The sequence below is a fragment of the Pogona vitticeps genome, chromosome 7 (assembly GCF_051106095.1).
Source record: "Pogona vitticeps strain Pit_001003342236 chromosome 7, PviZW2.1, whole genome shotgun sequence".
NCBI lineage: Eukaryota > Metazoa > Chordata > Lepidosauria > Squamata > Agamidae > Pogona > Pogona vitticeps.
The window spans coordinates 28,445,468-28,458,980 of record NC_135789.1 but is presented as its reverse complement, the minus strand read 5'-3'; the positions used below and the strand labels follow the sequence as shown (position 1 = coordinate 28,458,980).

General features: G+C 43.1%; 2 protein-coding genes across 23 annotated transcripts in view; one reads left to right on the top strand and one right to left on the bottom strand.

Moving 5' to 3' along the window:
• Window positions 1-13,513, bottom strand: part of MSI2 (musashi RNA binding protein 2) — a 424,247-nt gene that overhangs the window by 6,617 nt on the left and 404,117 nt on the right. For 14 of the 22 annotated variants that reach the window (XM_020786864.3, XM_020786870.3, XM_020786867.3 and 11 more), the window contains 2 exons: window positions 6,291-6,499; window positions 3,722-3,799 (listed from right to left, as the gene is read on the bottom strand). In XM_020786864.3, coding sequence (XP_020642523.1) covers window positions 3,758-3,799; window positions 6,291-6,499 — 251 coding nt within the window. In that variant the 3' untranslated portion in view covers window positions 3,722-3,757. The remainder of the gene's footprint in view (window positions 1-3,721; window positions 3,800-6,290; window positions 6,500-13,513) is intronic. The other 8 variants (XM_020786869.3, XM_020786872.3, XM_020786878.3 and 5 more) reach the window with 2 other exon arrangements.
• Window positions 1-13,513, top strand: part of LOC140701746 (uncharacterized) — a 443,504-nt gene that overhangs the window by 226,715 nt on the left and 203,276 nt on the right. The window lies entirely within an intron of this gene.

The following is a 13,513-nucleotide window of genomic DNA, read 5'->3' as shown; positions in this document are numbered from 1 at the left end:
GGTTTCAGTAGCAACACATAGTGCCACTTAGTATGTATGTGTGCATGCATAGCATCTAGCATTTTCTAATGGTGTTTCAGTATTATCTTTTTTAAGGCAGTTTGAGTGGAATTTAGTAAGTTTATATCATTCTCTGACCAATATTAAGGAAGCCCTTTAAAAAAACAACCAATGAGTACATGTAACATGTAACAGGCTGCTTTTAACATAGTGTAATAGGTAAGGGCAGTGAATTATTTCTAAGCACTGAACTGAAAAACAGAAACATGACCTTTAAAAAAGTAACTTTCCAGCCTGTGGTTCTGCCCAAACTGAAACACTCTGTTTTTGTTAGACATATTCTGTTTTAAAACCAGGCCAATAAAGATGGGCTTAAGAGCAGACTTTCCCCCATTTATTTCTTGCAGGTGCATGCCGTTTGGAGAAAAAACAAAAGGCATGATGTGAATCAGGGCTGGGGTGGGTGGGAGCCGGAATGGCATGCACTTATGCCACGGGCTGGGACGGATATTTGAACAGCTGTACTGCAATGATAATAGGAGCTTGGCTATAGTACTGATCTTTTCCAGAGCTTAGAAAGGTTAATTTTTTGGACGAGAGCTTAGAATCTCCCAGCCAGTGCTCTCAAAAAGTAACCTTTACCAGATCTGATTATTCCTTAAAGTTTCATTTTCCTCACTAGGTGCATTTCTTCCTTGAGGATAAGTGCAACCCTTCTGAACTTCATGACTCTCTCTTGCTCACCTTTGCAACAGGGGTGGGCAATGTACAGCCTTCCAGATGTTGCTGGACTGCCACCGTAGCTCCCATTATATATCTCCTTAGGCTGTACCAATGGGAACTGAAGTCCTGCATTACAGTGTTTGGAGGGTGCCTCGTTGCCCACTCTTGGTTTACAGATGCAGGAGAGAAGGAGAGTTATGAGACAGGAAGCCATGTGTTACTCTTGCCTCACCCAGGAGGGTTAAGCTAGCTGTAGGCAGGCCACTGCCTTTCGGCTTCAGTTGTACTATGGGAATAACTGCATGGATCAATGTACTTTGTAGAACTTTTGGCAAGCTAGCTCAGTGGTTCTTAACGTGGGCGATAATGCCCCCCAGGGGGCGATTTCATTTTTCAGGGGGGCGGTAGAACGAAAAGGGGCGGTGTGGGGGCGCTGGAGCAGAAGGGGGCGGTAGGGGGGCGCTGGAGCAAGCCAAACCTGTGAACATGGCTGCAGCCTTTTTACAGTGTGCATGAATATATATTTTCCTCCAATCTTAATTTAGTTTCAGAGTTTTTGTCTTGAAATTTTTAGTTCCTGCATTTGGTTTTATGCCCTTTTTATATTTCTTTTTGCATCTTAAAATTCACTTGCAACTAAATCATTAAATGTTACTTTTTGGGGGGCATTTTATTTTCATGGAATTTAATTTTGCTTTCAGGGGTCATTGGATTTAAGTGTAATAAATAAATAAATAAATAAATAAATAAATAAATAAATAAATAAATAAATAAATAAATAAATAAATAAATAAATAAGATATCATCACCGCGGGGAGGGGGGCGATGATAACTTCCTCAATGGCTCAAGAGGGCGTTTCTTTCAAAAAGGTTAAGAACCACTGAGCTAGCTGACATAATGTCCATGATTAGCTTTAATGTGTTAATGCTAGGAACTTTTGTAAGTTTTATTCTTATTAATTATGTGGACTGAATGAGACAAAACTTGCTCCAGCTGGGAGTATACAATAGGACCCCCGTATCTGCAAGATCAGTATCTACGGTTTCAATTATCAACGGGCTGAAAATATTAAACAGAAGAAACCAGAAATACTATTTCCACAGTGTAATTACCAGAACTGGCCACTAGAGGGAGGCAAAAACTGTGCTATATATAGGTTTTGCTATCATCTGCAGATTTTGGACATGGGGGGTGGGGGGAGATGACTTGGAACCGATCCCCTATGGATACTGCGCTCCAAATGTATTAGAAAATGCCGTTTCAGTATTCATCGATATGCACTATCCATTTGTCTAAGGATGTTCATCTGGTAGTTGAAACAACTACCGTGGCGGCCGATGTCGTCAATGAGGCTAAGAAGGAGAGGACTTATCAGCTTCTGTACACTGTCGGTGCAAGGTATGTGCCTAAGTTTCCTATGGAGTTCAGTCAGGGAAACATGGCCTAAAATATAATTAGCGGAGGCACAATGTCTTTATAGGACTGCTTCCCGTTAGTATTAAGCAATGTTAAGCATTTTCACTGCTGTTTTTCTTGTTAGTGCCAGCAGTGATGGACCAAACTTTAGTGACCGTGAAGTGAATTAACTCAGCATGTTAATCTGGTCAACACCGGTCATCTCTTGTTAGCACAAAAGCACTCTCTTTCTAGCAGGCACCTAAGATTTGTGCTGAGAGTGAACAAGCTCATATCAAAATCTGGTTACTATCACTCACACTTTGGGGCAGAACATTTGAGACCCAAGCCTTTTGTGCTCTGATTAATATACAGTAGTTGATAATTAGTGGCAATATCATTCAGTCTCTCCATGCAATGGAAGAATCTCCCATTGACTCCACTGGTGATGACTATGGAATGTAGTGATTTAATTAATACCTGCATATCTTGCTTTTGTTCCAACATGGAATGCAAGGCAGGTTTTTTAAAAAGGGGGGTACTCATGCTATCTCCCCTTCAGATACTGCAAGGATAGTCATTGTGTACTCTGAGACCATGCCCTGGATATTATGGGTAAACTGAACCCTCCTGATGTCATCTTGAAAATGTTGCAGAAGGTTGCTCATAAATATATTTATGCAAGGCTGGCTTGACAAGGGAGACGGATACCCAAGAGTGCGTCATTATTTCTTTAAGGATGCAACAGATGGGACTTCCGACAACATGAAACCTTTTTGGTCTTTTTTTGAAAAATGACTACTTTGTTCCCACCCACCCCCTCCCTCCTCACACCACTGACATTCATAAAAGCGCCCATAAAATAGCATGCCAAATTCTCCCTTATTTCTGCAATTAAGACTTTCATTCCATGCACTGATTTGGAAATTAGAATGCATGCAACAGATCAGGCACATAATTAGCAGCAAAACGGAGCATTTATTACATTTACCACATTTAGTAATCGGGTTTTCTTCACCTGGTCATGGATTGTTCACTATCAACTACTCTACTCCCTAGGCTAAATATTTATAATAGGAAATATGCAAATGACCTCAGTGCTGGGGTGAGAATCATCAGGTCAGTTAAAAGGATAGGAAACAAGTAGAGATCCAGATGGTGTTTCAGCAAGTGAAAAAATTCTATTGATTAAGATTTATTTCTGTTTTTAATTGTGGTAGCTGGTCTGTAAGTAAGAACAATATTTGTGATACAGAACTTGGCATAAGACTTGAGTTTTCATGCAGCAAAGCACTGAAAATGAGTAGGCCAGTTCTTACTCAGAATCTGTAGCTCTTTCTGCGTCAAGTTTTAATAGCTAAACGGAGTTAATAAAAATTATCTCCATGTGAGCACTTGATTTAAAAACAGTTAGCTGAGGATCCCTTTCTGCTTTCCATCCCAGAAACTGATGGGGGGGTGGGGTGGGGTGAGGGAGGCAAAAGATAAGTAAAAACAGGGAGAAGAAGATTGGGGGGGGGGGTTGAGTGTGACAGAGAGATCAGAAAGTGGCAGGAGAGAATGGACATTGTAAGAAAATATAAATGCTATAGACTGGAATACCTCCGAGCGAGATGGCAACCAACCCTGTGTAACGTTTCAATGGTATCCATTTGTAAAAGCCGTTGCAATCAAGGGCCCCTAAAAATTGCACAATTGTTAATGTCATCAGTAGGGCACAAGGGAAGATTCAGTGATTTCTGTTTATTTTTCACATTTAATTATAAAAAAATCTCAAGTACATGTGTTGTCAGCATGAATGTCACACAGCTTACATGATCCTGCTCACCATATCTATCAGCAAGTTTCTAAGACCAGGTCCAAAAAATGACATCGGGAATAGCACTTCTAAAGCTGTTGTTAGTAAAAAGGTATTAAAGGCAGTAACAACTTGCAGAAATGTTACTTGATGTGGATCTTAAAGAGCCAGCTTTGTGAAAGTATACCCAAAGTGACGTAAAAGGCCCCATTATTGGAGAGAAAACACAGTCCCAAGTCCCGTGTTATGCAGTAGAAACAAATTGCAGTAAAGGTCAACCGGGTATACATTTTGAAGAACAACCCAATCTTTCTCAATAGGTTAAAAAAGGAAAGTGTTTCAAGTGGTTAAATATGGCAATTTAAATTGATACAGGTCTTAATAGAATAATTAATCTTGCTGCGCCACGCAGCCTCAATGAGACCTGTAAGGTACTCAGATGACATTCTGCAGGGAACAGAATTGTGCAAGAATCTAGCACATCAGGAAATTAACTTGCCTGACAGAATCCTGCCCTTTTAAGTGGGTATTGATAATGTGCATGTGTGTAGAGAGAGACACAAATAAAGATGGGATCTTCTGAATTTCACCGAAAAATAATTCCATTAAACTGGCCTCTAAATACTCCCAGGCATTCATGCTAACATACACAATTCGAACACAGCAGAATTGGAGGAGATAAACTTTGCATGCAATTTGTTAAGTAAAATTTCCACTTCCAAATTAGTAATTTTCTGCCCCCAAATTAGTAATCACACCACATTAATCCTAGACTTTCTTTTGTTTGCTTGAGAAAATTTGTGCTGAATGCTTGCTAACATCTTTGCAGAGGATCAGTATAACAGTCACAAATTCACCCCTTCTGTAGATCGGATTTGCACAACCGTTCACCTGAACCCAAGCTATGTAACACATTTCAGGTGCGAAACACAGGTTATAATTTGCACTCAAGACATGAGTATTTATGTATATCTTGCCTTGGGATGGCTAGAGTATTTGTAGAATATTTATTGTGTACTAATACTGTAGTTTAATCAGGTCAAGGGAAGCCATCCATGGCTATTAAGGGGCCAGACAAGGCAATTTATATTTAAATTTCTAGCATGGTGGCATTCTAGGCTGTTCCATGGTTCCCATTTTGAAACCACAAGGGTTCTTCTCCTGGAAGCTCTTTTTGCCTGCGTGTGTGCATCTGTTTCTGAGAAAGAGTATTTCGTATATAACAATCTGAAGCTTTGCCTGAGTGCTGTCTTTAACAGATAGACTTCTCATGCCTTGAGAAGATATTTTAGTCCCTCCTTTCTCTGTTGCTGCTTTCTATATGTGAAAAGTGCAGGAACCCACTGGCTGACATGGAGAGTCTACATACAAGTAGGAGTCTCTCACCTTTGCAGAAACATTGCTTTTAATGAACAGAAAGGGAGGATGGAGAAGGGAGGGGCCACAAACTCCCCCGGAAGCACGGCGAGACTTTCTGTGAAGGTACTGCTTGAATAGGGCTGGAGCTACCCTCTTTTGTACGCGGCCTATTTTGGGTATGGGCATTGTCTTGCGCAAATTGTTCGATGACTGAAAATTGGGTCAGAACATGACTTCTCTTGGTGCTTGTTCATTGTTTTTTTTTTCCTCCCAGAAGAAAATTTAGGTAGAGCTTAATCTTTCTCGATTTGTGCGTAATCTTTCAGCAGCTTGCCCCGACACTAAAATAAGGTTTATCACCTGGGCAAGGTTAATGTACGTAGAGAGATCTTGCACATTTTACTGAAAAGAGGAGCCTATGAGTGTAGCTGAAGAACAGCATACTGTGTGCTTTGCAGCCCGATGGGGTCAGTGCGAATCTTTTCCTCCTCCTTTATAGACATAAGTACACAATGGAAGCTCTCTAGCCAATGGACCCCTCTCAATAGCTGCTATTATCTGAAAAAAGGGGAGCCCGGTGCCTGTCCCGCCACTTGTGGCAAAAGATCTGACTGCGGGATCGGGTTGCAAGCGGGGTCGTGGTGCTGGCATGTCAGAGAGGAACTGTGTGAGCCGTTCCTGTCAGAAACATGATGCTTCAGTTATAGGGATTCCATGGAGGATACTGGGGGCAGCGGAAGAATGGCTCAAAATAGATTCAATTTAGCTTCCAATTCACACGATAGGCAGGATAGCACTGCTTTGAAAGGCCTATTAGTAAATGGAGTTGGCTTTATAAAAGCACATCACTTGATAACACACACAAAAAGGGTTGAGGTTGGGGCCGGGAAGAGAGAGAGAGAGCATACCCGTCTGTGTGCTTGTTCGTTAGCCCAAAGGCACCCGGGGGTGGGGGGAGGAGAGGGGCAGGGAGGAGAGACAGAGCTACTTACAAAGAAAGACAGGGCTACTTACAGCGATTCCATGCCCAAAGCCGGAGCCAGGCTGGGGACTGGCAGCACTTATGTAGTTACCAACACCGGAGTCTTGACTGGCTGTACCGTAGAGGTCTGCAACAGGGCCCGGGCTGTTTGCCCCTGGAAACCCTCCAGGCCGGGCTGGGTTGGAGCCTGCCGGGGAAGCGGGTGCGCCAAAATTCGGTTGAGCACTGTAGCTATTCAAGACTGGTGTGCAGAGAATAAAGCTGGGTATGAGGCCAGACGCCGAGCATGCACCGTTATTACAAAGCCAAACACTAATGAAAAAAAACAAAAACAGCCTAGGTCCAACTTCTAACACTTCACCAAGGCCATGCGAAAGGAGAGCAAGTACTCCATAACTCAATCATAGTCAGCCCATACTACTAAGAAGCTTGGAGCTCCAAATATATAGAAATATGTATGAAGAGAGAAGGAAAAAAAATCATTCAACACACTGCTGCAACCAGAGACTGTCGGTGCTTAGTTTCACCAAATTATCACAAGAATATGTATTTTCCAACATCTGATTTGATGCTCATGCAGTAGTAAAATGAGTTTTCTAGATCTGGGCACGTCGAGACAGCATTCACATCCCATGCAAACTACAAAGGAACTAGTTTTAGACTACACATTGTGTTAATATTGATATTAAATGTCGATAGCAAAGAAAGCAAATGACAGCTAAGATTCCCCCCTCCTTTTTTCTTTACTTTTTGGATCCACTGAAAAGTCTCAAATAATAAAAAAGAATAAATAACTGTCCACAGCTAAGACACCCCACCTCCCATGTTTAGGTCTCAAGATACATGAAGATTTAGGGGTTTGACGTGTTTCATTTAAATAAAACAAACAAATGATATGCAATGGAACATTTGAGAGTGTTTTAGAAATAAGTGTCCTTAGTCTCTTTTTTTAAAAACCCATTTCCTCTCTTAATTTAAAGAAATGAGAGCCTGTCTCCTTCTCCGAAAGTATTATTTGGGTGCTAAGCAAAATACATGAACAAACGAATAGCTGCAAGCAGAATAATCATTTAAGCGGTAATTCCGTGGAATTTAATTATTTCCAGAGAGAAAGAGAGAGAGAGAGAGAAATGTAACTAGCAATGAGGAAGTCAGTTCATGTGGTGGGAAATCCTTAGGATGCTCTTTCTTAAGATTGTGGTACAGAAATGAAGTTCTCGGACTCAACAGAGGAAGAACGAATTGCAGTGGTCTCCTGCCAAGAGGCAGAAAACGGCCAACTTTATGCTTTAGCACATCCCAGCCAGCCCTCCCTTCACCTTCATCTTAAGACAAGCTGTGATGTTTCTTCAGCTGATCCTTCTTGACCTTTCAGATTCTGTTGCTTAATTATATTGAACGAGATGCTCTCAAGTAACTCAGACTCTAACACAAACTCCAACATCTCTGATCCAGCCAGGGTGTTATCCAGCAAAAGTGGCAGTCGCTCAGCTATTTGCAATGCCTCAAGATGTTTGATTTGTAAAATAATTGGCAGAACTATTTTGAAAAATGGTTAAAAGAACACACGGGCAGGAGAATAAATTCTGAGAATTTGCAGGGCCAAGCCTTCCCTGGTAAGAAATGACAAAGGACATTTTCTACCGCTCTGTCTAGGGAGAACCAAGAAGAGAGGCTGCGGAGCTGGGCCTCCGCCGTTCAAAGCTTTGAATTTTTTTTCAGCCCAGTAAAGATGCAAAGTTGCACGTCTTTCTCAGAGGTCAAAATGGTATGTAGCCGGGAGGTACAGTCAAGAACCCTGCTTCCTGTCCCGTCCTCCCACCCCACCCCCCAAGCTGCATGAAGGAATACTGTTCACAAGGCAAGTGCCTGTGGCATTTTACATTAGCTTTCTGTCTGCATCTTACAAGGCTCACAACTGCACGCCAAGTCAAGCAACGGGTTGTCTACTTTGAGAAATTATGAAGCCACGGAAACACCACGGGCCGCATACTGGGGGGCCTGGGAAACATTTCCACCTCTAGCCATCACTCATGTCAAAATAAAAACCAAGCACAAGCCGAAATGATGTTACATGTGAATAATTAGTACACGTCAAGCAGCTCAGCTCTGGGAAGGACTAAAATTAAGGCCAACCAAAATGCTGAAATACGAAGACAATCTGATCGGCAGCACACAAAATAATGTGACCATTCAGGGCCGTCTCCTTGCTGATGTTTCTCAGCTGCATTTTGGGTACTTTAAATATTAACCTGTTACAGACAGAATACCAACAAATGCCTCTTTGAAAGAAGCATGATGTGTTGATGGGGGGGGGCGGCGAATGCACTCAGTGATATCACTTATCTGTGGCTGATGGGAACCAGCGTGGGGGGGAAGGGACACAAGGAAAGGACCCAGGAAAGTAATTCGACTGTGGTGGACTGCCTTGGAGAAACAAAGCACTTTTAAAATATATATTAAAGATTAAATGTCAAGCTAACATTTGGCGTTCTCACTCATGGAGAAAAACATCCAGCTGAGATATTCGGAGGCTCTTTATTAACTTACTAGAGCAGAACTTTCCTTTTTCCAGCTCAGTAAAGTGGATACAGGCAGTGATGACCATTTGCAGGAAAGACTTAGTAGGGAGGTGGGGGGGACCAAAAGTGGGGCCCCAAGTTAGGAACGCAGGTTGTCTCTTCTGATGGCCAAAACGTGAGCTCTTCACTTCCTCCCAGGCTTTCCGGGAGAAGGTCTTGTCGTGGGGCTGGAGCTGGCAAAGGAGGCCAGGTGTGACCACTAACTGTTCCTTCCTCAATTGTGATTTTGTGAAAGACGGCAAGAGTAGGACTGCGTAGATCAAGGGTAAGCACTACAGGCACAACCTGTGGGCCTCACACTCACACATGCCTGTTCTGATGCTGCATCAGAGAAGGGCTGCCTTCTCAAGGATGTGAAGAGGGAGTGAAATCCGTGGAGACGGACGTGTGCAGGGACTGCTGCTTACTTAACACGACTGCCTTTCCAAATAGACTTTTCATTACATCCTTTTAAGAAAAAGTAATTACAGCTTGTTTTTGTAATTACCATTAAGGCACAAATGGCGACATTTATATCTGTTGTTCATAACATTTATGCTTTAACGATACTTCCCTGTGATACAGCAATTGACCAATTAATGACTTGATGGAGCCTCTTTCCCTCAGTAGAGCATCTGACTGTTTGGAAGGGAGGAGGCCAAAATTTGCTCAGCTCCTCGTGCAAACAGAAGGTTGCATCTGGACAGGGTCAGGATAGTAGCAATCCCACCTAAATCAGTGGAATACAAAGGGAGGACTAACTAGTCCCGTTCGCTTGAATGGGGCTCCTCTAAGCCTCCACAGGTCTGGATCCAGCCCAGTGTACTTAGAAGATTGTGATGACAACCCAGCCTCTACTGGCAATGGCAGCCTGTTTACCCCAGTAGAAGATGAACACCCTCCTGTAGAGTCAAGGTTTTCTTTTAGTAGTAATAATTGCCTTTCTCTTAAAATACTGCCCACTGTGTAGTATCATACACTGGGAGACCATTACACTGGCTTCGTCTGTATTACTACAAAGAGCCTAAGAATTCACCCACACTTGATGGGAATTTGGAAGGTCTTTCCAGAGTCTGACACTCTAAGGGGAACAGAAGCAGCAAAATGCACCATTTGCAAAGAAGTGTGAGGAGTATGTAGGGCTTCTTAATAACGTATCTGTTCCACCACTACCCCAGCAATGATTTTTGAGCTTAAATATTTTGTAGTTTGTGCAGCTACAGCAATGTAGTCATACATGCTTCAGTCCATATAATATGTGTGTGCGTGTGTGTGAAAATGAGAGAGAGAGGGCTTTGTGATGATGCTACCAATGCACAGATTTTAACTTCCACTGATGTGTACATATGGAAAGGACCACTGGAGTTCAGAAGGAACCTGTTGTTTCAGTCTGCCATGTCTAAGTCACAGTATTGCTGCCATCTTCCCTGGCACACTGTTCTCTGTACCAGCACGTATGCCTATTTCAAATGGCTCTGCAGGGACCCTCCCACCCTTTTTTCTTCAAAGACCAAGCAACCTGACTGCTTTTGGCACTGCAGCTGGTACGTGACAGGATCATAGATTTCTGCAGTAATTACCAATGTACCTGGGGTAGTTTGCCAAGAGGAAAGTGAGGTGTTTGTCATGTATAGCAATCTTGCTACAATGGGTGCTTCTGTATCAAAAAGGAAGGCTCTCGTCGCTTCTGTATGATGAGGAGAGGGGCAATTGCCCCTGGCAGTAGGTCCCTACATGCATTCACACCTGGAAGCAGCCTCACAGGCCTCTAAAAAGGCTGAACTGTTCCTTTTCATAGCTGTCACAGAGAAAGAGAGAGAGAGCGCCATATCTGCACATTCATTATACTAATGCCTGAATTTACACTGTGGAAAGTTAGAAGTCAAGGCTGACTTCCCTGTTTTCTGAGCTTCAGTTTGATAGTTTGCTGTGATTGCAGAAGTGACTGCATGAGAAATGCATCACGTGGGAGAAAAAAGCATGCTCAGTGTGATAGTGTCTTGTGAATATACCCCACTGGAGGAGCAGCAGGATGTTTCACCTCCTTTTTGTTTGTAACAAGAAAAAGGGGAATGTGTACAAACTTCAGAAGGGGTTGGCGATGCTGAGAAAGTTGTTACAGCACCGCTACTGTGCACTAGAACGGCCAATGATTTATTTATTTTTTAAATGGTATTGCCTTCTCAGAACTGCTTCAGAGGCTTAACGCCTTGCAGTCAGCTAGCTTTGCCTTGGAATATGTTGCTGACAATAACACACAAAAAAGACCCTTATCTTTCCAAGACCTAAGCAAGACTTGGATGTGAAATCATCAACCGATATGTATTTTGAAAGCAAATCTCTTAAACAAGACTGCGAGATGGGGAGATAAAAGAAAGAAAGAGATTTCACCCAATTTAAAAGCTCCAAATCAATTTGAGGCACAAGAGAGAACGTAGATCTTAGAGGATGTAGATTTTTTTATCTCAAAACTTTTTGGCTTAAATTTGATCACAACAAAAGGGACAACCAGGCAGAGCTGACACTTTTCTTTAAGAAAAGAAAAAGAACCTTAAAAACGAAGACGTGAGTGTTAAAGCATTCCCCTTATGGCACACACCTCAAAGATGAAATATATTACGGGGACAAGATCCATCGGAAGAGCTCTGAGTCTAGCAAGTGTGAATGGCCGCCGAGCCAGTAAGCCAGGAGATGCAAACAGGGTCCCTGGTCCATTTGCCACATTTCTCTCCCAAGAGACAGCATCACTCAGCTGGAAGACCTTCGCATTAGTGCAAGGGACTCATTTCTGGCTTCAGATGCTGTCTTGCATCTGAACTTGGATGGCAATAAGGATGGCTGCCTGCCTCTCACTTTTGACAAAACCAGCACTTTGGCCATATTCCTGAAAGGTCTGTTGGCCCTGTTTCTACCGCTGTCTTTCGGAATACCATTCTGAACGCATGAGAGAAAAGAGTGGCGAACAGAGGGACACCGCTGGACCGTGCCGAGAACTGAATATGGTGCTTGTGCGGCTCTGATGGAAATGGCTGGTCAAAGCGATGGTGCTGTCTTGGTTGAAGGAGAAGATGGGGGGGGCCTCCTCCTCATTCTTTGTGGGATTGGGGTGGGCCAGAGAAAAAGGCAGTAGAGACATGTCCTCTTCTCTTCATTTTCAGTCCCCCTCCCCCGAATCAAGTCCACAAACGGCCTCCCTGTACAACCTTTGAGATGAAAACGCGGTCTTTGCCCAAGAAGCCTCTGGCCCATAGGCCAGTGCCATTTGGCCATCGTGAAGTTTTATGAAATACAGGGGTTTGCAATATTTTTGAAACAAGGGGGGAAAAACAAGAGAAAATGCACAAACAAAAGTGATGGATTACTGTTTTGGCTCTTTTTAAATTGGGGTCACGCAGGTTGACTTCCAATTGGTGGGGGGAACTCAATGGGAAAAGCAGCTGTAATCTCAAGGTTTTATTAGACAGTGGATCTAACCTTTCTGTCAAAGCCAGCAGGCAGCCCCCGAATGAGCCTCCAGTGGGAAACTAATAAAGTAGCAAAAGTCTGCTTTCCCCTGTCCCCTTTTTAGGAAGCCACTTCGTCTGCTCATTAACCCAGATTACACACAGAGGTCCAGTAAGTTCATAGTCATTTAGGAGGCTAAAAATAATTACGCGGGCTTGCAGTTGCACCCTTTGGATGGTGATCGTGATTTCGCTGACTGCTTAATAGACAGGCGTGAGTCAGCGCTGCCACGTTACTCAAAAGCGAACTAAAAAAAGCACATCCTCTAAAATGCAAACCCATCAGGGGAGACATTAGTAAACAATGCATCCAAGGAACATGAAGAAGAACAGCCCTGTGCTGGCTGCATGACCAAGTCTGTTCTGTCGAGTTTTACTGTACGTTAAGGAAGAGGTGGAAAAAGAAGGTACAGGAGAGTAAAGCAATAGCGGAGGAGTTTTTAAGATACGGGCAAAGAAATCAAGCTTCATGTTGAATTTGAAGAAAAGAAGATTATGGAAAAGCATGGTGGATATTTGGGCTGCCATAAAGAAAGGCTGTACAGTATGCAGCATTCCAGGAATCAGGTCAGGCCGTTTCCCACACTATGCAGAAGCAAATTCTAGCCTGCCACTGAATGAATGAACATTCAGCGGTGGGCCACGACTGAGCACTGAATTCTGACAGGCGTCAAAGTTTGTTGTATGTGTTTGTTGGATTTGCACTTCCGAGTTTCTTACATCAACACCTAAAATATAATCTGTGCAAGCAACCCTGAGTAATGGCAACAGATTTCTCTTGCAACAACATGCACTTAATCCAGGGCGCCTGACTTCCACAGAAGATGGAAAACAGAAATGTCTCCGCGTGTTACATTTAAATACCAAGAAATGACTTAAACCTATTTTTATTTTATACACCGTCTTTCCTCCAAGGAGCATAAGGCCACCAACCTCCCCTGTTCCATTTTATCCACATAACAATCCTGTGAAGTAGGGTGGGCTCCGAAAACCAGCGATCGGCTGAAAGTCACCCAGCAGACTTTGTGGCTGAGTGGAGATTTCAGCCACAGGCAGATGCGCTACTAGAACCACTACCCCCTGCGGGCTCGCCATTTTGAAAAGGGGAAAGGCGCCCTGCCACAGCCTGTGGGGAGGACGAGGTTGGAATAGATGGACTCACAAATAAAAAATTGAAGCAGGGAAACAGGC